Source organism: Lactuca saligna, chromosome 8, assembly GCF_052625555.1.
Source record: "Lactuca saligna cultivar CGN05327 chromosome 8, ASM5262555v1, whole genome shotgun sequence".
NCBI classification, from domain to species: domain Eukaryota; kingdom Viridiplantae; phylum Streptophyta; class Magnoliopsida; order Asterales; family Asteraceae; genus Lactuca; species Lactuca saligna.
In genome coordinates, this window is record NC_136424.1 from 59,854,206 (window position 1) to 59,878,446 (window position 24,241).

General features: G+C 41.3%; 2 protein-coding genes across 2 annotated transcripts; one reads left to right on the top strand and one right to left on the bottom strand.

Annotated features, from left to right (window-relative positions):
• Positions 1-570: 570 nt before the first annotated feature.
• On the bottom strand, positions 571-14,531 carry LOC145009668 (putative serine/threonine-protein kinase PBL28). Its single transcript, XM_078968311.1, has 4 exons — positions 14,484-14,531; positions 14,244-14,390; positions 13,980-14,090; positions 571-1,476 (listed from the first exon to the last, which is right to left on the bottom strand). The coding sequence occupies exons 1-4, from the start codon at positions 14,529-14,531 to the stop codon at positions 571-573; spliced, it is 1,212 nt and encodes a 403-aa protein (XP_078824437.1).
• Positions 14,532-21,857: 7,326 nt separating this feature from the next.
• LOC145008188 (uncharacterized) lies at positions 21,858-23,326 on the top strand. Its single transcript, XM_078966812.1, has 3 exons — positions 21,858-22,202; positions 22,837-22,910; positions 23,106-23,326. Exons 1-3 carry the CDS (start codon positions 21,945-21,947, stop codon positions 23,188-23,190), a joined length of 417 nt encoding a protein of 138 aa, XP_078822938.1. The 5' UTR covers positions 21,858-21,944; the 3' UTR covers positions 23,191-23,326.
• Positions 23,327-24,241: the final 915 nt, after the last annotated feature.

Genomic DNA, 24,241 nt, shown 5'->3' on the forward strand with positions numbered 1-24,241 from the left:
AGGACCAGGCCAGAAGTGTAATTTATGAAAATTGAAAATTACAGGGACCAAAAATGTAAGTCCAAGTTCTTCGTAGATCCCACATCATACCAATCTTGGCCTCCATCTTCCCCTTGGGGTGGACAAATATCCACATGACATGTCCAACATAAGATGTTCATGGCTGTCTGGGCAAGCATTGCAAAAAGACCGAGATAACCACGTGGCTGTATCCTATCATTTGTCTTCATTTTCCACCCATGCAATAGCATTAATTAGCAAGCCAAAATATGAAGGCATGTGGTGTGGCAGCGGACTATACCCCACTCAACATGAGCACACAGGTGAAAACAGAGAGCAAAACTAGTTTCCCCCATATGATTGCCTACCGGCCCTCTACAAACACATACCATCCGATCTTGGGCCATTTTCAATCCAATGTTCACTTAATTGATGCCTATAAAAAACAAGTCAACAGAAATAAAGATTACATAATTTTGTATTCTGATGTGAAAAATGATAGATACAAAATTTGATTTGATGTTGACAATAAATAAGCGTTAGGAAAGACAAAAGGTAATAAACCTTACCTTATTCCAGGGAAACAATTAGTTGTTGGTAAACCAAAGCTTTCTCTAGTTCTTTAACGACCACATTCATTCTTGGGCGTTCTTTTCCGGGACACTTCAAGCATTGATCGGAATCAGTGATCTCATCTAATGTTCCTTTTTCATAATGATTTTGGGGTAATTCCGCTGAAAAAGGCTCATCAAGATGCTTTGAAACACCCACTAGCTTTCCACACAAGACTTCAAACATCACTACTCCAAAAGAGTAAACATCGGATTTTAGTGTGAGAATGCCATGTTTATAGTACTCTGGATCAACATATCCCGGTGTGCCACAAACTTTAGAGATAAGAACCGTACATGTCACATTTGCAAGAGCTATTTTGGACAACCCAAAATCCGAAATCTTAGCTCTGAAATTCTCATCCAATAGGATGTTTGCACTCTTCATGTCACAATGGATAATCCTATGTTCGTTTCTAATATCATCATGGAGGTACTTTAACCCTTGGGCAACATCTAAGCAAATTCGAAGATGTTGGATCCAGGTTAGATCTTTCTTATGTAAATGTTGGTCAAGACTCCCATTACTTTCATACTTATAAACAAGGATTTTCTCGCCACCTTCGTCGCAAAATCCAACAAGAGATACAAGGTTGTTATGTGTATAAGCCGAAAGCAATACAATCTCCATCATGAATTCATGGCCTCCTTGATAAGACCTCAGATCCAACTTCTTTACTGCAATTCTGCCATGTTCATTTTTGGCTTTATACACCATCCCAAATCCACCCTTCACGACGATATATTCTTCATTGAAGTTGTTGGTTTCCATAACTAAATTTCGTAGAGGAATCTTCAATTGCGACAAATCTCGAAGTATAATGGGGTCTTCAATAGGATTTAAACTTGTATCAACAAGGTCTTCCTGCATAATGGATGTATAGTGTGAATGATTATCAAGTAAGAATCCTTTACTTGAAAAGGATAGCGTTCACAAATTGGAACTAATGTCAAATTATCAGCACATTGCCTAAATTGATACAAACATTACAATACATTGTTATTTAACAAAATATGATGACTATTAGTTTGTTATTATATTATTGTATTTTATAGGGTAGCGGGAATTAACTTTGTATTTGTCAATGTAGCTTTGTGTAAATATGATCCTAAATATTCTAGGGCTTTTCCACCTCGTATTATGGGGGTGTTTGGGATTGCGTTTGAAAAATACTTATTTGTTTATTGGCTTTTTAAAAAAGCTAATAAGTCAAAAAAAAGTATTTGGCAAACTCAAAAGCACTTTTCAAAATAGTTTTTCCAAAAGCTTCAATAAGCACTTTTTAATAAGCATGTAAAACCTGGCTTTTTGAAACTGTTTATGGCTTTTCAACCAAAATAACTTCAAAAAGCACTTTTTAAGCCAAACGCTTTTTAACTTATTGACTTATTGGTTTTTTCACTATAAAAGCTTATCCAAACACTTTTAAAAAAAACTCCTTTTACCACCATTATAAGCAAATAAGCACTTTTATCTAAAAGCACTTTCTAGTTCAAAAGCACTCCCAAACACCCCCTATATATGTTTGGATACGATTCAATGCAAGACACGAAACATTTCTCTCTCTCTCTCTCTCTCTCTCTCTCTCTCTCTCTCTCCCGCCATCTTTCCCTTCCCTCTCTTCTTGACCGGTGATTCTCTCCTTCTTTTCTCCAATGGCAATAAAACTTCATCCACCTCTAGTGATCACTAAAATCAGAAACTTCATACCCCTTACCCTAGAGATGGAGAGTGGCTAGTATACTTATTGGGCAAAATTATTTAAAATATAATATTGTGCCTTCCAAGTTCTCGATCTCCTTCAACCCATGACCAACTCTCCTACTCCTGTTGAACCTACTGCAGCCGGCGGAAAAGATGCTCCCAAACCCATCGATAGAACTGTGACAACGTCTTGATGCCATAGTTCTACAGTGGATTTACACAGCACTATTCCAAACGATCTCCTTCACACCATTCTCAAACCAAATTCTTCGGCTGCCCATGCATAGAAATCTCTTGAAAGCATTTTTCAAGACAATCAAAATGAATGTGCTCTCTACCTTGAACACAAACTGTTACAACAAAGCTTTCCAATTTTCCAAATTGCTCGGCCTACTGCCAAGCCTTGAAGATGCTATCTAATCAATTATCTAATGTTGGTTCACCTGTTTCAAACCAACACCTTGTTTTACAATTGATTACAGGTCTCACAAAAGCATATGAAGGCATTGTTACAATGATACAACAAACAAAGCCTCTTCCAGAAAAATAATGCAACCAAAGTGGTTGTTGCGAACTCCTCCGTACTCACTGCTCACACTCAATCCCCTAGGCCCTCTTACCACTCATCTGATTTTCAAACAAATCGTAGGCATGGCTGCAGTCTAGGAAATAGAGGCAACGATCGAGAAAAACGAGGCGGTGGACAATATAACAATGGTCGTGGCTCGCAACAACCACATTCACCATGGAATGGACAACACTCATTCTCTCCCTCACCACGACTGTGGGTTGCTCCTTATGGGTAATTCTAGTAGCCACCTCCACATACCCCTCCTTGCCCTTACCCTACTACTACTCAGACACAATCACCTATATATGCACCGTCGAATGCACCCATACTGCTCGCATCCAAACCACTTGTGCCATAAGCTTATACCACATCAAAAACAACTTATACTTCTATGTGCCACAAGCATATGCCACATCAAAAACTACTTAGGTGTTGTTTGTTTTTTCGAAGCGAAAGTGTATGAAGTATGAAGACCACCTCTACAACCCTCTATAGTATAAGAGGTGGACCAAACGGCTGCAGCATGTAATAAAAAGGTTGTTTGTTTTTTAACATCTGCAGACTGCTGCAATAAGTTAAAGTAAGGTGTGAAGAGGTTTGAAGCAGATGGTCTAGTGCTACACCACACAACACGCGCACAACAGTTTTTAAGTTAGAAGTCTTCTGAAAAACAAACAGCTACAAATGGTCAAGTATTGCGCATGTGCTGCACGGTGCAACAATAAGTGGTCAAAAGTGATTTTTTAGAAAAAAAAACAGCACCTTATACTCCTACTGATCTGAATCAAGGTTTTCATACCATGAGCCTTCACCCACCGGACTAGAATTGGTATTTAGACATTGGCGTCACGCCGTCACCTTTCACATGACAAACAATACAAGTAATCTCTCATCTTAGCCACTAAGGGTCATTCTCATAATACCATTATAGGTAATGGTGCATATCTTCCAATCTAAGGAACCAGTATCCACACCCTACCCTGCCATTTTCCTCATTTATTTCTAAAACAAGTCCTTCATGTTCCTACTCTTATTAAAAAGTTACTTATGTATAGCGGCTCACAAAAAACAATAAAATATCAATTGCATTTGATCTACATGGTTTTCATGTGAAGGATTTATAGACACCGATGCTTCTTCTTCGATGCAAAAGTTTTGGGGACCTTTACCCGTTCATGCTATCACAACCTTCTCAACTCACATCTCCATCCACCTTTGCGGCTATCACTTAAGACCTGTGACATTCTATCTTCTTTCAATAAACATTTGTCTTTTCCTTTGTGTTAAAAGTACTTCTGTTTGTGAACCTTGCATTATGGGAGAACACATTAAACTTCCATTTTATTCTTCAAGTTCTCATATTGTTTCTATTTTTGATATTATACATAGTGATGTTTAGACCTCCCCGGTTCTTTCTTCCCGTGGTCAATGTGTAACGATCGTCTTCCGACGTATAAATTTATTTAAATTCTAAAGTTTTATTTTGGGCTATAATAAAATTGTATATTGGAGTGGACCTTTTCTTTGTTTTGGGTCGAGTTATAGCCTGCCCATAAGTCGTACGCGGGGCGTAACCCGTTGTACATTGGGCGTAATGATTAAATGAAGCGCGGGTGTAGCACCTGGTTTCCGGTATGTGAATTTTATTTGAGTATTGCCTAATTTTAGCCTTGGACTCGGCGAGTCACTAGGTCCGACTCGCCGAGTAGGGACGAGACGCAGAACACGTTTAAGTTGGCGACTCGGCGAGTCCATATCCTGGACTCGGCGAGTCACCGCTGTTGGATGAAACCCTAAGTTTCAGGGGTTTGCACCCTATTTAAACCCCATATCTGCCCCTTGCCAGCCCCCATTCACCCCCCAGAGCTCCCAACCCTCGTCCTAAGCTTGTTCTTGTGTATTTGAGGCTCTTGTGTGCATTCTTGAAGGTTTTGAGGCAAGAAGGGGAAGGAGATCAAGAGAAAGGAGAGCCATCCAAGCATCATTGTGTTTTTCAGCTGTATCATTGAGGTATATCTCGTTTTTCCCCTGTTTCTATGCTTAAGATTTCATTTAAGGCACTCTTGAGCAATTCCTCAAGCTTGTTTGTGCTTAATGTTTCGTAATAAGTGGATTGGCCTTTAGATCTAGGCAAGATTGAGCTCCAGGAGCTCAGATCTGTTAGCTTTATGGCCCCATGTGGCTTGTTCATCCTAGATCTACCCTTTTGAGGCATTTTGAACCCTAAAATCCATATTAGTGAGTATCCACACGTAAAGTTGGAAACTTTACGTGTGATTTGTGTCCTAGAAGTCCAGATCTATGAATGGCATGGACTGAAATCGAGTAAATCGGTGTATTTGGTGGATGCATGGCGACGACTCGGCGAGTCGTATAGGTGACTCGGCGAGTCTGGTCGCGAGTCACCGAATTGGTCCCTTCATGATGTATCGAGTTGAGCCGTGAGTCACAGGGGGTGACTCGGTGAGTTGGGAGCTGAACTCACCCATGTTAGGACTCGGCGAGTCAATGCCCTGACTCGGCAAGTCCAAGGCAATCTTCATAGATCAAGAACAGACTCGGCGAGTTGTTCATACAACTCGGCGAGTCTTAGCATATGTGTTCTTCGGGTGAAGATGAACTCGACGAGTTGTTCATATAACTTGGCGAGTAGGATGAAGGAGTTGAATGACAGTTTAGAAGATGAACTCGTCGAGTTATAGCCCAACTCGACGAGTAGGATCAGGGACCCAGGTCAATAGTTTGCTAGGGACTCGGCGAGTGGAGATCCACTCGGCGAGTCGGGTCAACTGAAAGTTGAGTTCGATTTGACTTAGGGCTAGACCAGGGGTAAAATGGTCTTTTTACCCAAAGGACAGTTAGCAGTGTATGATTAAGTATATTGTGGGAATTGCAGCCGGAGGACTCCCGGAGCAGCAGCAGTCAGTTAGCTCCCGATCAGTTCAGCAGCTACTTTGAGGTGAGTTACCTTCCAGTAGCAGTGGGTCTAAGGCCACAATGCCGGCCCACCAGTAGGAGATGTATGATAGATGATTGTCTTTGTGATATCATCTAGGTTTGCTACTACCTGATATGTTATATGCTAGCATGATATGTTGTATGTGATAGTAGTAGAGTTTGGTTGTTAGGACCGAAGGGTAGTCAGACACCCCAGATACGTCTGACAGTATGTGATGATATGTTTGCATGTTGGCCTGTTATGTTATGCGATAGAGGTAGCGGGAGGGGACCAGTCCCCGAGGATCGGTTGTTAGGACCGATGGGTAGTCAGCACCCCAGAATGGCTTGACATGGGTAGTCAGCACCCCAGAATGGCTTGACACGGGTAGGACGGCACCCCAGAATGGCCGTATGGGTAGGTCGGCACCCCAGAATGGCTGTACTGGGTAGTCAGGCACCCCAGAATAGCCTGGCAGTATTTATGTTATGTGTTTGCATGGTATGTGGTACGTTGGGGAGCTCACTAAGCTTTGTGCTTACGGTTTCAGTTTTGGTTTCAGGTACCTCCTCAGCTAGGGGAAAGGAGCCGGCACGGTAGCAGCATGTCACACACACACTCTTCGGTTTCCGCATTTACGAGATTCACTGGGATTGTACTCTGATATTTGATGGATTGTATGGTTTGAATATTAAAACATGGTTTGCGATGTGTTATGGCGTGATCAAACAATGCTTTTATTTATTAATGTTTTCTAAAAGTAATATTTTAAAATGAAATTTTTGGACATGAAAATTGGGTCGTTACAAGTTGGTATCAGAGCCCTGGTTTGAGGGATTCGGACACGCCTTCGAGAGTGTCTGAACTCAAATCGAGGGATTGAAAGATTTTCCAAAAGAAATTGTTCTTTAAAAACCCGGAAAAGAGTCATAAGAAAGAGCGAAGTGTGTGACGTGCGCGACTGGCCGAGCTCAAGTAAGTATTCCCCATAGTACCCATACAAGTTTATGTTGTGTTTATCAGCTTATGTAGCACTGCATGCTAGAATATGGCTAAGGATCTAGGAGTGATGCCTTATGTGCCTACTTATGTGTTACAGCTTTATGAATATTGCATGCTAGAATTGAGTAGACAGCAGTAGGATAGCCTGTTTAGGTTATGCCTGATAGTATGAGCTTAGCATCCTATGTTAAAGTGTCGTTTCTTGTTATAAGAATAGTTTTGGCTTGAGTCTGTTTCCCCTTATCCGAATGTTGCTTGCTTCGTGCTTGGTGGGGTTCTGAGTAATGGGAGTTAGCCACTAGGTAAACACATCACACCACATGTAATCAGGGTTGAATAATCCCAAAGTATTGGAACTGGCCCTATTGTGCAGCTCTTGTTTGAGTCCAACCGTTGTAGGGACGGATCTTTTACTTGAAGGATTATCTAATCCTCGTCCCATGTGATGGTGTTTAGGTGGTGGCTAACTAGCACTATGAGGAGACCCACAGCAGCTGAGGACCAGTCGTGTTGAACTTGAGTTTTCCCTAGGGCAAGCCTAGGATGAGAATAACAGAGAGTAGCAGTAGTAAAGGGGATCTGGTGGAGTCGAGGAATTCCTCAGAGAAGGTACGGATAGATGTGGAAGGTAGTATGGGCCCGTACTACTGAAAGCAGAGGATCCATACCCGAGCCGAGGAAGGCCAAGACGAGACCAAGGAACCTGTAAGTAGTTGAGATCCCTCAGAAAGTAGCAGTATCACTAATGATTATTATGACGAATTGCATAATGGTGGTACTTCGACCGAGACCGACAGATGGCGGATCAGGAGAGGGGTCAGGTTCGGGATCAGGCACCGAGCCGATTGACGAGAGGCTACGTGAGTTCATCACGTCGGAGATTACCAGGGGCATCCTTGAGTCGACCCCCATCCTCTTTGGGTCGATCAAGGAAGGGATCATAGAGTTGATGGAGGATCGCCTACGGGCATTCAGGAGCGATTTAGCCCCTAGCCAGTCAGGATCTCGCACACTGTCCTTCAAGGACTTCAGGGGCAGTGGTGCGCCGGATTTCCATGGGGTGAAGGACCCCATTGTCGCCAGGCGGTGGATTGCGGATATCGAGTCCGCCCAGTTGACTAGCTTCTGCCCCGAGGGGTCGAAGGTGAGGTACGTAGCAGGGTGTTTACGGGACCGAGCCCGGGATTGGTGGGAGTCAGTGGGTGACTCGTTGGGAGCCTCGGCTATCGAGGCAATGACCTGGTCGGACTTTGTGACTAGGTTCAGAGCAGAGTTTGCACCGGCGGTCGAGCTTCAGCAGCTGGCCAGCGAGTTTCTAGACATGAGGCAGACGACAGAGACTGTGGCGGAGATCACCGCCAAGTTTCGGGAGAGGGCTTTATTGGTGCCCCAGTATGCCGGTGACGAGGACATGAGGAGGACTCATTACCATGATATGCTACGAGCTGACATCCGGGAGCATGTTAGCTTTTCGGCTTGCCCCACCCTGGACTCCATGATTGCCAGGGCGAGGGAGAGAGAGATAGATTTGGAGCACATCCGGAAACGGAAACTTGAGGACGGTCAGGCAGCAGGGGCTTCGGGGAAGAAGCCCAAGGGATCAGATGGGAGGCCGAAAGGCCAGTCGGGACCGAGCCGCTGCAGGAGGTGCGGCAGGCCGCACGAGGGGGCGTGCAGGATGGGATCGTCAGGCTGCTACAAGTGCGGCAAGTTTGGGCATATCAGCAGGGATTGCACTACTCCTGCGACAGTTATTCAGCAGCGAGAGCGAGGCCACAGCGCGGACCAGTTCTGTGTTCAGCAGCGAGAGCGAGACGCTATTTCCAGCAGGGTTGCGCCGGTTATATTGCCTATGTTTTAGACGCCCAGGAGAAGGGCAAGACAATAGTTAATGATGTTCTGGTAGTGCGAGACTACCCGGATTTATTTCCAGAGGATTTTCCTGGAATACCTCCCGAGAGACAGGTCGAGTTCGGGATTGACCTGATCCCTGGTGCGGCTCCGATTGCTAAGGCATTGTATCGGTTGGCTCCCCCAGAGATGCAGGAGTTGTCTACGCAACTGCATGAGCTGTTCGACAAGGGTTTTATCAAGCCGAGCAGTTTTCCCTGGGGAGCACCGATTTTGTTCGTGAAGAAGAAGGACGGGCCGCACCATATGTGTATTGATTATCGGGAGTTGAATAAGGTAACGGTGAAGAACCGTTACCCACTCCCGAGGATAGATGATTTGTTTGATCAGCTGCAGGGAGCGTCTTGGTTTTCCAAGATTGATTTACGCTCCGGGTATCATTAGATGTGAGTCAGAGATGAGGATGTGCAGAAGACTTCTTTCTGGACCCGGTATGGTCATTATGAGTTCGTGGTGATGTCGTTTGGGCTCACCAACGATCCAGCTGCGTTCATGGATCTCATGAACCGCGTATGTAGGCTGTTGTTGGATTGGTCGGTGATAGTATTCATTGATGACATCTTGGTTTATTCCAAGACTCAGGAGCAGCACGAGGAGCACCTGAGAGAGGTGCTAGAGATTTTGAGGAGGGAGAGACTTTTCGAAAAGTTCTCCAAGTGCAAGTTCTGGTTGCGCGAAGTGCAGTTCCTTGGACACCTCGTCAACCAGAAGGGTATTTTGGTAGATCCGGCCAAGATAGAGGTCGTGATGCAATGGGAGGTCCCGAGATCTCCATCTGAGATTCAGAGCTTCCTAGGTTTAGCAGGGTACTACAGGAGATTCATCCAGGATTTCTCCAAGATAGCAGTACCGCTCACCCGACTGACTAAGAAGTCAGTGGTGTTTCGCTGGGGGCTTGAGCAGCAGGCAGCATTTGAGGCCCTCAGGCAGAGATTGTGCGAGGCACCGATCCTTACCCTGCCAGAGGGGGTAGAGGATTTTTTTAGTCTATTGTGATGCTTCGATCACAGGTATGGGAGCAGTGTTGATGCAGCGAGGTCGTGTGATAGCTTATGCCTCGAGACAGTTGAAGCCTCATGAGGCTAACTATCCTACGCATGATTTAGAGCTGGGGACAGTGGTGTTTGCCCTCAAGATTTGGAGACATTACCTTTATGGGGTCCGTTGTACCATTTACATGGATCACAAGAGCTTAAGGTACCTCATGGATCAGCCGAATCTGAACATGAGGCAGAGGCGATGGTTAGATGTGTTGAAGGATTATGATTGTGAGATCCTTTATCACCCAGGGAAGGCCAACGTAGTGGCCGACACCCTGAGCTGTAAGATGACAACGGCCTCGATCGGGGACATATGTTTGAGGATGATAGTAATTACTCCATTATTGGAGCAGATCAGAGAGGCCCAGGTCGAGGGACTCAAGGAGGTGAGGAAGAAGTGTGAGAGGATTGTGGGCCGAGTAGCTTCCTTCGACTATGATAGTCGAGGATTGTTGACCCTTCATGGTTGAGTTTGGGTACCGTACTGGGGCGAAGTACGGCAGGTGTTGATGGACGAGGCTCATAAGTCTCGATTTTCCATCCACCCAGGGGCAACGAAGATGTATAGAGATCTTCGACCCGACTATTGGTGGCCCTGCACGAAGCGGGATGTCGCCTGGTATGTGGAGAGGTCCCTAACCTGCAAGAAGGTTAAGGTGGAGCACCAGAGGCCTCACGGCAAGATGCAGCCGTTAGACATTCCAGTGTGGAAATGGGAGGATATCACTATGGATTTTATCGCTAAGCTCCCCAAGACTGCATGTGGAGTGGATTCTATTTGGGTTATAGTGGATCGGTTGACGAAGAGTGCTCATTTTATACCGATCCAGGAGAGCATATCAGCTGAGAAGCTAGCCAATATTTATGTGCGAGAGGTTGTGGCACGGCATGGAGTGCCTGTTTCAGTGGTGTCAGACTGAGGTGTCCGTTTTACTTCCAGATTCTGGAAGCGGTTTCATGATGAGATGGGTACTCGTCTCCAATTCAGCACCGCTTTCCACCCTCAGAAGGATGGGCAGAGCGAGAGGACGATTCAGACTCTTGAGGACATGCTCCGGGCATGTGTCCTAGATTCCGGTGGCAGTTGGGATACGTATCTTCCGTTAGCGGAATTTTCGTATAACAACAGTTATCATGCGAGTATCGACCGCCCTGCCTTCGAGATGCTTTATGGGAGGATGTGAAGGACCCCGATTTGTTGGGGCGAGGTCAGTCAATGTGTCATTGGGAGCACCAAAGTGGTGCTTAAGATGATAGATTTGATTCAGCAAGTTCGCAATAGACTGCAGACTGCGCAGAGTCGGCAGAAGAGTTACGCCGACAGGAGGCGATCAGACTTGGAGTTTCAGGTAGGCGACATGGTCCTCCTAAAGGTATCACCCCTGGAAGGGTGTCATCAGGTTTCGGAATAGGGGCAAGCTAGGCCCCAGGTTCATCGGTACTTTTAGGGTTTTGGCCCGTGTGGGTCGGGTCGCTTATCGGTTGGATCTTCCGGCAGAGCTCAGTCAGATCCACAACACCTTCCATGTTTCTCAGTTACAGAAATTTTTAGTGGACGAGTCAGCGGTTGTATCCTTAGAGGATATTCAGGTTGATAGCAGCCTAAATTATAATGAGATACCGGTCGTGATTTTGGACCGGAAGACAAAGACCTTGAGGAACAAGGTAGTTCAGCTAGTGAAGGTGCAGTGGCAGCACCGGAAGGGTTCAGAGTGGACGTGGGAATCAGAGGAGGAGATGCAGGAGCATTATCCGGAATTGTTTTCAGATTCAATAGCAGCGGACTTCGAGGACGAAGTCTGATTCAAGTGGGGGAGATTTGTAACGATCGTCTTCCGAAGTATAAATTTATTTAAATTCTTAAGTTTTATTTTGGGCTATAATAGAATTGTATATTGGAGTGGGCCTTTTTTTGTTTTGGGCTGAGTCATAGCCTGCCCATAAGCCGTACGCGGGGCGTAACCCGTTGTACGCTGGGCGTAATGATTAAATGAAGCGTGGGGAGGAGAAGCGTACGCGCAGCGTACCATATGATACGCCCAACGTACGCGGCCAGAGGAAAAACCCTAATTTAAGGGGTTTAAGGCTATATAAACCCCATTATATCCTCCTTCCTTGTTTCCCCATCAGCCTCCTTACTCTCGAGAAAACCCTAATTCGTTCTTATCCTCTCTTTGTGTGTGAAGAAGCTTTTGTGAGTGTTTCAAGGAAAGGAAGTAGTGAAGAAGGAAGGGAAGAAGTTGGAGAAGAAGCTTGAGCTCAGAGCTTTGGACTTAGCACCCTCTTGGTCATCAAAGGAAGGTATAAAGTTCTAAACTTTCTTCCTCTTTCATTCTAAATCTAGGTTATGGAAGTTTGGACCTTTTTAGGTCCAAAGGTTGAGTCTTGATCTTGTAAGTCGGATTTGGAGCTTGGGTTGCCATCCTTAAGGCTCAAAAACATCTTCCTAGCAATAAAGTTTCAATCTTTGTGGCATATATGGAACCATGCATGAGATCTAGTTTGCTACATGGAAGTAGAATGTTATTTATGGAACTTTGAGCCTTTATGAGACTTGTAAGCCATCAAGTAAGCAAACTTATGGCTTATGACATGGAATAAGCTTAGGATCTGGATTTGTAGCTTCTGGATCGGATTATTAAGCACTTAATGAGATTTTGGCTTAACAGAGCTCTACGCGCGTACAAGTTAACAGCCAGTACGCTCAGCATACCTTGGTGTACGCCTCACGTACGCTGCCAGTTGCTAAGGTTCCTTGGGCCTTAATTTCCCATTAGAATTTAGTTGCTAAGGACCAAGGATTTAGTATTGGCTTGAGTAAGGGCCAAAAAAGGGGTTATGGGCCCAATATAGCAAATTGGGCCATTAGTAGGCCTATAGTGGGGCCATGGATGGACTTAGAAGGAATTGAGGGTTTTGGACCATGTTGTGACCCATGCCATAGCAGGGGTAAAATGGTCATTTTACCCATAGGAGAATCCCTATTCTGATTTAGTATTTTATTTCCCATGATAGCTGGGAAGCAGCCGGAGCAGCAGTTAGGGATTTCTCATTCAGGAGTTCAACAGTCAGTATCACGAGGTGAGTTTTCCTTCCAGTAGGAATGGGTCTATGGCCACAATGCCAACTTGTCTAGTTAGCAGTTAGTTTCCGAACTTTGGTCCGATGCAGTAGTTAGATTGCTTGATGTCTTTGTGATTCAAGCATGTTTTGTGTTATGTGTTTCGGACTTCGGTCCGATGCAGTATGCAGTATATGTGCTTATGCTAGTTGATATGTTTATGCTATGCTATGTCATGCTCAATCAGTTTCCGGACTTCGGTCCGATGCAAGGGACAAGGTCCCAGTCTGTTCCGGATTTCGATCCGATGCAGTTAGTTCCGAGATTCGATCCGATGTAGGGGACAAGGTTCCTGTCAGTTCCGTATTTCGGTTCGATGCAGAGGGCAAGGCCATGGTTAGTTCCAGACTTCGGTCCGATGCAGTGGGCAAGGCCCAATATGTGTTTATATGTTATTGTATGGTATGTGGTAGTTTGGGGGAGCTCACTAAGCTTCATGCTTACAGTTTCAGTTTTGGTTTAAGGTACGTCCGCAAGTAAAGGGAAGAGCTCAGGATGATGGCATCGCACACACCACAACTTCAGTTTTTGTCCTGGGATTTGTGACAGCATTAGCGTAATATATCTTTCTACTAATCCGATGCAACATCAAAGAACTAGCACATCGAGATAGATATTCATTTTGTCCGGGAAAAAGTGGCTCGAGGTAAAGTTCACATTTTTCATGAACCTTATAGATTTCAAATTGTTGATATATTTACAAAAGGCCTACCGTGGATTCTATTTGAAGATTGCAAGTCCAGTCTCAACATAGAAATCCTTATGTTCCGACTGAATGGGTGTATTAGTCTGTTATTATATTATTGTATTTTATAGGGTAGCCAACATTATCTTTGTATTTCTCAAGGTAGCTTTGTGTAAATATGTCCCTAAATAGTCTAAGGCTTTCTACCTTGTCTTATATATTCAATGCAAGACACAAACATTTTAGCCTCTTTTAATGATAAAAGGAGGGAATAACGGTTGACAACTCCTCCGATGTTATGACAAGATAATTGTATTGTAACTGATATGAGGACAAAAAATTCCCAAATGATGAAATGAAATATTAATTCGTTGTCAACAACAAATATTATGTACCTTAACGAGGTTAGGTAGCCTAATGGTAACTAGATCTTCGAGCACTTCTACTTTGTCCAAAGATAAGGTGGTGTATAGCATATCAACATCATCAAACTCATCAAAATCCTCCTGTTGTAAACATGATTTGTGGTAGTTTTAGATGCTTTTTCCAAATCACAAAATTGAAAATTCCTTGATCTTAAATTTTTGAGAAGGTGACAAAGAACCAAGAACCTCAAAGGAACTATTGAGAGAATGTGAAAAGGAAAAACAAATTGTAACCTGATTTCGTTCCACATAGTCATTAATGAAGTCCTTAACGTTGTCGACTTGCTCAGGACTCAATTTATCATTATCTAGCAACCTCAATATCAACTCTAGCTTCATTATAAGAGCATTGTGCCTAGCAATTGATAATCCTAAATGAGTCTATGAAACAAAACGTATCCAGTAAATTTTAAAGAAATGGTGTCTATTATGAGGTGAAATTTAAAACACTGAATCCATTATTCATCATATTACCAATCTCGGAAGTCTTGCTTTTCCTTTCTTTACAGATAGCTCCCCCATATGGTCTGACATCCAAGTGTCATGGGCTCCCCCATGGTATTTACCTGAATATCCATGGGCTCCCCCACATGGCCTTACATTTAAGTGTCATGGGCTCCCCACATGGTCTTTCATGCAAATATCACATAAACAAATAGCATAGCATATAACATATAACCAACTGGAATACCACATATCACTACATCAACTAGTGTACCACATATTACAAAATGGGTCGGACTTAGTGCCTTTGACCCATTGATATGGTGAGGAGACTCACCTCACACTGCTGAAGTCTCGCAGATAAAACTCTAGTTGCTGGTTCCCGAACTGTCAACATCAAAACGACACCCAATTAATAATTGCGTTCCAATACGTAACCATAAGTCCATGCTTAGGGTAAACAGACTACTTTACCCCTAAATTAGCTTTATTCAGTCCAAGGCCTAATCCAATAACCTAAAAGTCAAACTATGGACCAAAGCCCAACATATGGCCCAATTTTCCAAATTGGAACCAAACCTCTACATGGGCTTATCTTAAGGCCCAACCATTTAGTCTAGTCCAACCACTTGGTATTCCAATGGTCCAACCTTTTATAATCCTCAAGACTCAGTTATGATCCATATATGGCCTAATTTTCCAAATTGGACCCAAACCCTCACATGGACCTTACCCTAAGGCCCATCCATATATTCTTAGTCCATATGATTATTCTTGGATGGCCAATTAATAGCCCAATCACCAAAACCCAATAGAAAGGACCAACTTAAGGCCTAAGCAAGATTAGGATTTTCACATAAAATGACGATTAGGGTTAAGTGTTTCTTACTTCACCCATTAAAGAATATGTCCATCAATCTATTGGGACAATCATATAATGTGGCCAGGCTTAATATATAATTCCAATCCAGTCATCTAAAAATGCGGGTGCTGACAGTCCAAAGCCCATATATCCAAAATTAGGGTTTTCTAAACTCTAATTAGGGTTTCCAACCCATCACAATCCAATTAGGCCCAATAGCTAAGTCCTTAAGTCCATTAGGGTTTCATTAACCCATTAGGGTTTCATAAGTCAGGCACCACCCACTACCACCTTAGGTACTAATGGCCAACGGTAGCTCACGGTGGTGGTTATGGGTCTAGTCCATTTTTGTCCAAGCATCCAAACGAAATCTAAACACAACAAAGCACACCACCACCCAACACGACAGTAAGAGGCGGTGGCGGCCACCTCACGGTGGTGGTTATGAGTTTTATTATTATTATTCCGACACCAATTACAATTTTACAAAGGTTTAACCCAAAATAGCACACACACAATAAGGTAAACACACATACACACACAACTACCCTTGTGGTGGCCGACGGTGGTACATGACGGCAACCACCACCTCACGGTGGTGGTGGTGGCTTTCTTGGTTTTCTAGCCACACAAAACACACACACACATACACTTCATATTTGCAGAATACACCTCAGCCACCCACATGGTGGCTCACGGCGGCGACAACGACGGTTTTATGATGGCAGCCACTACCTCACGGTAGTGGCGGTGTTTTTTACTTGATTCTCTGCCCAACAACATCTTACACATGCGAGTAGAAAACCCATAAACCGATGACAACTCGTCTTCAACGAAAACAGCAGCAACATCGCTATCGGTCGAAGATAGCAGCGGCATGTCGTGGCTGACGGCGGGATAGAAGAAGAGGCGAAGAGGGTGGCGACAACGACAACAAGCCACGACGACAGCAGCAACGGCAGGATAAGGAGGCGCCTGCTCGTGTCCTTGTCGGTGATTGGAGTAGCAACATCCCTGGGAGGCTGACAGCATACTCTGGCAGCAACGTCGTTGGCTGAGAGTGGCAGCATACTTGCCTCGACGTCGGTCTTCAGCATTCTAGGCTTCACTGGTGGCAACCTGCGGTGACATTGGACCGGAGATAACAACGACAATAGGTTAGTGGTGGTGGCTTTGGCGCCGGAAGTTGAAGAAGGAGGGTTGCAGGCGGTGGTGGGAGGCATAGGGATGGAGGTGGCGGCTGTAACATGGTCTCTAGGGTTAGGGTTTGCATTGTTTAAATACCCGGTCATAAGAAACATTACCCCATAATGACATGAATGGTCCCCCCCCCTCCTAAAAATTTCCGAAAAGAAGTCCATAACTAACCATTTAAACCCTGCCTCCTGAAATCATTTACATATTAAGTTTGAATTTTACCAAGCAGCCACTCCCTTTACAAATACTTTTCAACTTAGGTCCAAAATTTACTCTTTAGCCCCTGCTTCCATAAATACTTTCATATTAGGTCCAAATGATACCAAAACCCCCTGTCTTCTAAAAATCTTTACAAAATAAATCCCACAACTTACACTTTTAACCCCCAACTTCTAAAACTATTACGGTTAACTCCTCGGGACCGACCCTTGTTATATAATTATTGATTTTAGGGCTACTATTCGTTCATTAATTTGTTTGTTTATTTATTTATTTAATAAACTGGGTGTTACATACGATATCCTGAACAACCATCCATTTTCTCATAGGAGCTCGAGTTGAAAAATTACCGAACTACCCTTTAATTCCAAAACACAAACCGAATACCCGGGTTATCCAATACACATCATCCACCTCCAGTTTAGCCTAAAACTAACTTCTTCAAGGATCTTAAGCCTGCTAATACCGCAATGTTCGACCACCACCCCGAAATGAAAACGATATGAAATAGGGTGTTACAATTATATTGTAGCTAGAGAAGCTACAAAAATGGCTACATGGTTGAAGAACTTTACGGCGATCTTTGAGTTATACCAAACAACAAAGAGCCTCTGGAGATCTTTTATGATAAAGAGGGTGCAGTGACTTTGACTAAGGAACCCAAGGACCATGGTAATTCTAGGAAAATACTTAGAAAGTACCATTATGTTAGACCTACAGTGGACGACGAAGACATCATCATAAATAAGGTACCATCTGAGGAGAATCTTGTTGATCCATTCACGAAGCCACTATCAAGAGGGAAACATGATGGTCATTCAAGGACCATTGGCATTTGATTAGGTAGTGATCTAATGTAATAGTTTAGTTGTTTAAATTGGTTTTTTAAACATATAACAATATGAATTGTAACAATTTTGATATTTATTTCTTAATGACCTAATAAGGAGCTTTTCTTGGCTATCAAACTTGTGTTATTAAAATATTGTGTTTTACTTTTGCATGTTTTGAACTTGCTTCCAAAATGTTTAATTATGTGCAAACCTCCATAGTCGACCACACTCTAGGAAGTGAGTGAGTGATATAAGGTCATCATGAGTATCGGTTGACTAGCCAAATTGATTTGGGCATTGCAATTGAGATTGTGCTAAGACTCATGAGTACTTAAAACCTAGATTTAAGTATTGGAACAACCTCTACTTAGAGATTAATTCATGGATCTATTCATAAGTAATTCTAAGATAGAAATATCTTTTATTCTTCGAAATGAGATACCTATGGGGTTTTCTTTGCAAAATCTGTTGTGCATTGGTCTGCTCCAACGCTATCTGTAACTGGTAGTCATAAAGGGTATGTCCATTTACGATTAGACAAGTAGACAAAAACAATATAGTCAAAGTTTATTTGTTCATTCTCGTAACTAGTAAGCGATATCTATGGGCCTCTCGATGATTTGGTTGTGATATATGAAGTGTTTGGCGAGTCTAGAATAAAATGATGTGTTCGGTTTAGAAGTCAGATGCATTGTCAGACATCGTTAATTGGGAAACATAATTTTAAACGTCAAGATTGACCCTTATTCATGTCTCCTTTTCATAAAGATAAATATAAAAAAGGAATAAGTTAATCACTTGTCTATGGACTACTCTCTATTGATTGTTAGTGAAATATTTCGATCCTAAAAGTTAACGACTTGTCCAAGTGTGAGACTGTTGGAAATAATGTTTAAGGTCATTAACTGCTTGGTAATATTTCTAATAATAACATATGCCTTTTGGGTTGGCCTTATAACCCAAATAGAAATAAGGAAATGAAGATAAATAAGTTTTTAATTTATTAAGGAATAAATAAATTAATTAGAAATTATTTTGGAATTAATTAAATTGTTTTAATTAATTAAAAAGCTTGAGTATTAATTGATCCAAGAGATTAATTGGAATATTCCAGAAGCTCTTGGAGGTTTTGGTTAGGCTCCTTAATAGGAATATGACATGTTTGAATAAGAAAAAGATTAGCCTCAAGAGTTTGAATTCTTATAGGATTTTATCTGCAACCTATAAATAGATTGTTAGGGGTAAACCTTGGAGTTGCTGATGCTCTCTCATAATTAGTCCAGTCTCTCTCCCTCTCTTTTAGTGGAAAAATTCATAACCCTATCCTAGGGTTAGTGAATTTTGACTAAACCCAAAACTAGGGTTCTTCTTATTTACTTTTGGTGTTTGTGGGTCTGACTACATTAGATGGGTTCTACTTTTGATCCTTCATCAATTGCAAACACTAGCATGTACAAGATCCCAATCGAGGAATCCATAGGTTAATATGTTCTTTCTAGTTGATTTTTAATGTTCGTTGATATAACTAGTAAAACCTAGATCTAAGATGCATGTACACTTAGGTAAATCTTTTGATTGTTTTTGTTACCTTTAGATAGTGTACTGATGCTAATAAAACTCAACAACTGTTTATTTATTATTAATTTATTGTTAGTTTAGGGTTCTTTTTTATTAATAAAATTCACCATCTTTCTAATATTTATGCATTATAATTTATAAGTAATCATGAGATGATATATGTGATTAAATAAAGATAATCAGATACGAAGGGTATATTTGTAAATTTAGACCTAAGAAAAGAATAGAACAAATTATTGAAATTGTCTTTGTGGTTTGCTAAAATTACATGTTTAGTCCCTAACGTCTTTTTTTTTACACTCGGATTGTCCTTGTAGTATCATTTCATTGTGTATTTTGTCCTTAACACATATAAAAAGACTTTCTTACCCTTGTTTATTTATTTTTAATTTATTAATTACTAATCTAATTAAAAAGAGTATTTAATAAAACAAATATGGTCCTACCACTCAACACTCACCTGCATCATCTTTTCCACCTTAGTCTATACTCATCCTCACTAGAGCTAGCAATGGGTCAACCTGGATTGGGTTTGGGTTCAACCTATTTATTAATTGGGTTGAAAATTTCAACCCAACCCAACCTGTTTATTTAAATGGGTTGATATTTCCAACCCAATCCAACATTTCAGATAAATTAGTTGTCACCAAGTTGAGCCTTTTATGTAGTTTCCAAGCCAACCTATTAAATAAATTGGGTAAATTTGGGTTGACCCATTTAAAATAAAAATAAATTAATTAATGAACTAAAGATTACACCACTTAAAGTAGTTATAGACTGAAATAAAATTTCAAAATATGACAAAAGCCCAATCTCATTCTCAATTCACATATACAAAGAAATTGTTCAAATAACATTAAAGATATGTAACTTCTAAGTAATTTATTAGAATGGCTAGTGTTGTCGGTGCCAAGAAAAAAGGTAGGAATTAGGATTCTATTTTTTTAAAACGTAAATAATAATATGAACATTTTAATTTATAAACTAATACTTAGATTAATACATGATGATATTTAAATAATTATTAAATTAAATATAAATTAAAGTTAAATGGGTTGGTGGATTGAAAAGAGATTGATAATTTTTACCCGACTCAACCTATTTAATTAAATGAGTTAGACGGGTTGACTCATTTAACTTAAATGGGTTGAAAATCTTAACCCAACCTACTAAATTTGGGTTGGGTTTGAGTTTGGTTGGTGGGTTGAGTCGATTTTTGCCAGCTGTAACCCTTACCCTTAGTTCTCTCAATTGTCCCTCTCGCCGGAAACCCCTACACACAAAACTTCGGCGACATCCAACGCCTCCCCACTTCGCCATGATCACATTCGTTCATGGAGTTGGAGATGAAGGTGGCTCTATCTCCATCTGATTCAACTCAGTGGTGGAAAATCCAACGATGCCTCCCTCGCTGCGGATTATGACATGCCCAATCACTGCCTCCTCCGCCACCATTCACCTATTGCGGCCACCATCTACGTACTAGATCCCAACAGGCCTGTACCACGACTTCCCTCTAACCTAGACCCCATCTACTCTCTCTATAACTCATATCTCCTACTGTTGGCTAACCTAACCTCTTCATTGGGGCGGTGACATGTGTTTCGTCATTTATCTTCTGATTCCTCTTATATTCCCTCAAATTATTCTTTCGCGTGTGACCCTAACCATTGACTCACTTCTCTGCCAACCCCCTCCTTCTTAGGTATAGATTGGGGGGTTTTTTTTGTTGATTTGTTTTTGAAATTCAAAAAATGAACTCAATTGGTGTGGTGGTGAATAGTGGTTACATGTGGCTTTGATTTCGAGTTATTGAGGTAGTGAGGGAGCTAAATTTGCAAATCTATGTTCTATTCTATTGTGGATGTACAACTCTAACTTTCGATCTTTTTGTTTCCTCACCCACTCTTTGATTCTGATTTATGGATTTGATTACATGGAACACAGTCGCCAGTGGAGGGTTCTGGAGAAGACGATCGGGGCCTGAATGGTTGGGATGTAGGGATTAACAAGACTGTCATTTAATTTGAGAGAGAGAGAGAGAGAGAGTGTGTGTGTGGGGGGGGGGGGGTGAGAGAAGGGTTAAGGTAAGAGTGAAAGAGAGAGAAGGGTGAAGATGATAGTAGTGATGAGCGTCGGAACTGACCCGAACTGAAACCTAACTTGGTGGAAAATAGGAACCAAACCGGATCGTTGGTTCTACCGGTTCTTGCCGTGTCCTCAATGTTGGAAGCGGTCCTCGAGAAATAACAACATACAGTTCCAGTTTTTGCTGGTTCTACCAGTCCCCGTTTCCAAAAATCCACAAAAATATCATTCCAGTCTCGCCCCGATCGGTTATATCCGGTTCCAGCCGATTCCTCGGTCCAAATGTTCATCCCTAGTTGGGACCAAATCTTTTATCAAGTATCTTTTTAATTAAAAGAGTAATGCATAAATAAAAATAAATTTAAAATAGAAACAAACAAAGGCAATATTATATTTCTACATGTGTTAGGGACTGAAAACGCAATGAAGTAATACTATAAGATGGTCCAATGAAAAAAAAAAAGTTAGAGAGACTAAAAAGACAATTTTAGCAAGCGAACCACATGCGACGATTTCAACAATTTATTCAAAAAAATATGTTTGATCCAATTGTTTTTCGTAGGGATATTTTCGTCATTATGAATTTTTATCAAAGCTTACGAACGATGTCGTATCACATATAGATACTCTTCTCGTTAACCTCTTTCTTCATTGCGTCACCCCCTCTCTTAACACCCGCAGACACACCGTAAACAGTAGTACTGTAGAACAACGATGGCGTTGTTGAGGATGTCAATAGCGAAAAGCATCGCCGGTGAGAGCAAGAATTGTTGTATGTTGGTTTTCTCAAGGTGGACTCACGCCATCGCGCAGCCGCCGCCTCTGGACAGTGCGATAAATCGATCAGCCGCAGTACCACCGATGGTTTTGCCTGAATTCGAAAAAAGAATAGACACCTTCAATAATGAAATCGGGTCCGGTTTCTATGTTGGCAGCGGATCTATGGAGCTCATGGCCGTCCCGAAGAAGAAGGTAAATTTATCGATTCTAATATAACTAATATTTTATAAGTTCCACCATTTTCCCTAAAATCGTATATTTTTATTGCATGTCTGCTTTACATTTTGCATCTTAGATTGGATTGCCGTTAAGTTGAATATTTTAGAGATTTGGGTTATTGGTACTGAGCATTATTGCTTTAGGGTTTAGGGTTTTGTAATTTGTTGCAATATAGTAATCGAAGTATTGGATTGGAACGAAATCAATTAGGGATTCACTTCACTTTTCTATTTCACTTGAACCCTAATTTTAGGACATGATTGTATGATCTCAATTGGAGCATGGAGATGAGCCATATTGCTAAGTTGGGAAGCTTGGTTATGCAAATTAGATACAGAGTTTGAAGCTAATTGCCAAAACATCAAAACTTGATATATTTTCCATTTTGTTAGCATTTTTTGGTGCAATGGCATTCGAGTCTTTTGCACAGATGAGTGATTTAGAGCAGTCGCTATTCCACATTTTTTGTTGTACAAAAGTTTGCAATGTTTGTGCGGTTCACATCAAACATAGTACAACATGTTTTGTTCTGTATAACAAAAGTGGGCCCTAGAATTTTTTATTTTTTTTTTCTGATGTGCTTTTTTAAGTATTGTGTATAATGCAGACGTCTCCTCATAAACGTGGAATAAGAAATGGACCAAGAGCACTCAAGCCAATTCCAGTGATCATACGTTGCAAGTGAGGCCTCTCCTTTCGATTTTGAATATTACAGGAGTAGAAAAGTTTTTGATGGATTTGCATCTTCTTCTTAATATTTCTTGACATTTTTTTTTTCTTTTCACTTATTGCACTATTAGTTTTTGCTATCTAGCATTATGTAATTTTGGACTTCTTTTCTTATTTGGCTCTTTTTTTCTTACATTATTGTTGCAGGGTTTGTGGGCGAGTGAAATTGCCTCATTTCTTCTGTTGCAGTGGGCTTAGAGACACAAACGGACAAAATGATTCCACCAGTTGATCACAGATTCATAATCATTTTAAATCTTGTTTGGAAACTCATAATAGACATAGAATGTCATGATAGACATGTTTCTCTCCTATTTGGACTTTTGTACAACTGGCAATGGTCAATGATCAGTTTCTTTTTCAAGGTAGCTTCTATGGTAGATTTGAAATTCATCAGATTCGTGTACTGTTGTATTCTTTTTGGTTCTCTTGATTCTTGTTGTTTAAACTATATTTCTTCATTTCTCAAACGAGTGAAGCTTCATATGTTTGATATTAGGTATAAAAAACTGATCCATATGCTTGCAAAATCCAAAATGCATCTCCTGATATGTGAACCCTCTATCTCACCTTTCCAACAACTCCTGATATGTGAAGCTTAATAAGCAAATGGATTATGATTAGTCCTAACATATAATAAATGTTAATGCGCCTAGTTATATACCACGAAGTGTTATCAGTCCTGACATATTTATGTATTTGAGATGCAATTTCTTAAAGACATGAACAAATACACGTTTTTCGCTTGTTATAATATCTTCCAACGGATTCAAGTCATTTGTTTGTTTTTTGTATTTCAATAATAATAAATTAATAACATAAAACATATCCTGCTTTTTTAACCATGCCAGCCAAGCTCCCCAGCCTAAGGATACCTCTGGGTTTTTTTGGGTTGGATTTTTACCCCGTAGTAGAGGACCAGAGGTGAACATACATCGGGCTGAATTAAAGTTATTATGGTCAAGGAAATTTGCTGATTTGCATCACTTTCGTTATCCTTCGATTCTTTAATAGTAGTTGGAACCCACCATTGTATCTCTCTTGCTTTAACTATATAGTCAATCTCTTCTACAATAATCATAATTTCCTCATAAGTGAATGAGAAAATAGAAGTTTTGATACAAACTCTATTATTCTATCACATGAAAATGTACTAAGGAGGTGTTTGACTTAGCTTTTTAGAGGCCAAAAGATCTTTTTGGAAAAGTTATAAAAAATCAGGTTTTCCTAACTTTTCCAAAAATTTGATTTTCCTTCTTCGCAAAATCTAAAAGTAGATTTTA

Bases quoted from the DNA above. Each gene is read 5' to 3' on its own strand.
- LOC145009668 (XM_078968311.1), bottom strand. From the start codon at position 14,531: ATGGGGGAGCTATCTGTAAAGAAAGGAAAAGCAAGACTTCCGAGATTG. The intron at 14,391-14,483 runs GTAATATGATGA...TTTGTTTCATAG, and splicing joins AAGCAAGACTTCCGAGATTG to ACTCATTTAGGATTATCAAT. The intron at 1,477-13,979 runs GTACATAATATT...TCCATTATGCAG, and splicing joins GGCTACCTAACCTCGTTAAG to GAAGACCTTGTTGATACAAG.
- LOC145008188 (XM_078966812.1), top strand. From the start codon at position 21,945: ATGGCGTTGTTGAGGATGTCAATAGCGAAAAGCATCGCCGGTGAGAGC. The intron at 22,203-22,836 runs GTAAATTTATCG...TGTATAATGCAG, and splicing joins TGGCCGTCCCGAAGAAGAAG to ACGTCTCCTCATAAACGTGG. The intron at 22,911-23,105 runs GTGAGGCCTCTC...TTATTGTTGCAG, and splicing joins CCAGTGATCATACGTTGCAA to GGTTTGTGGGCGAGTGAAAT.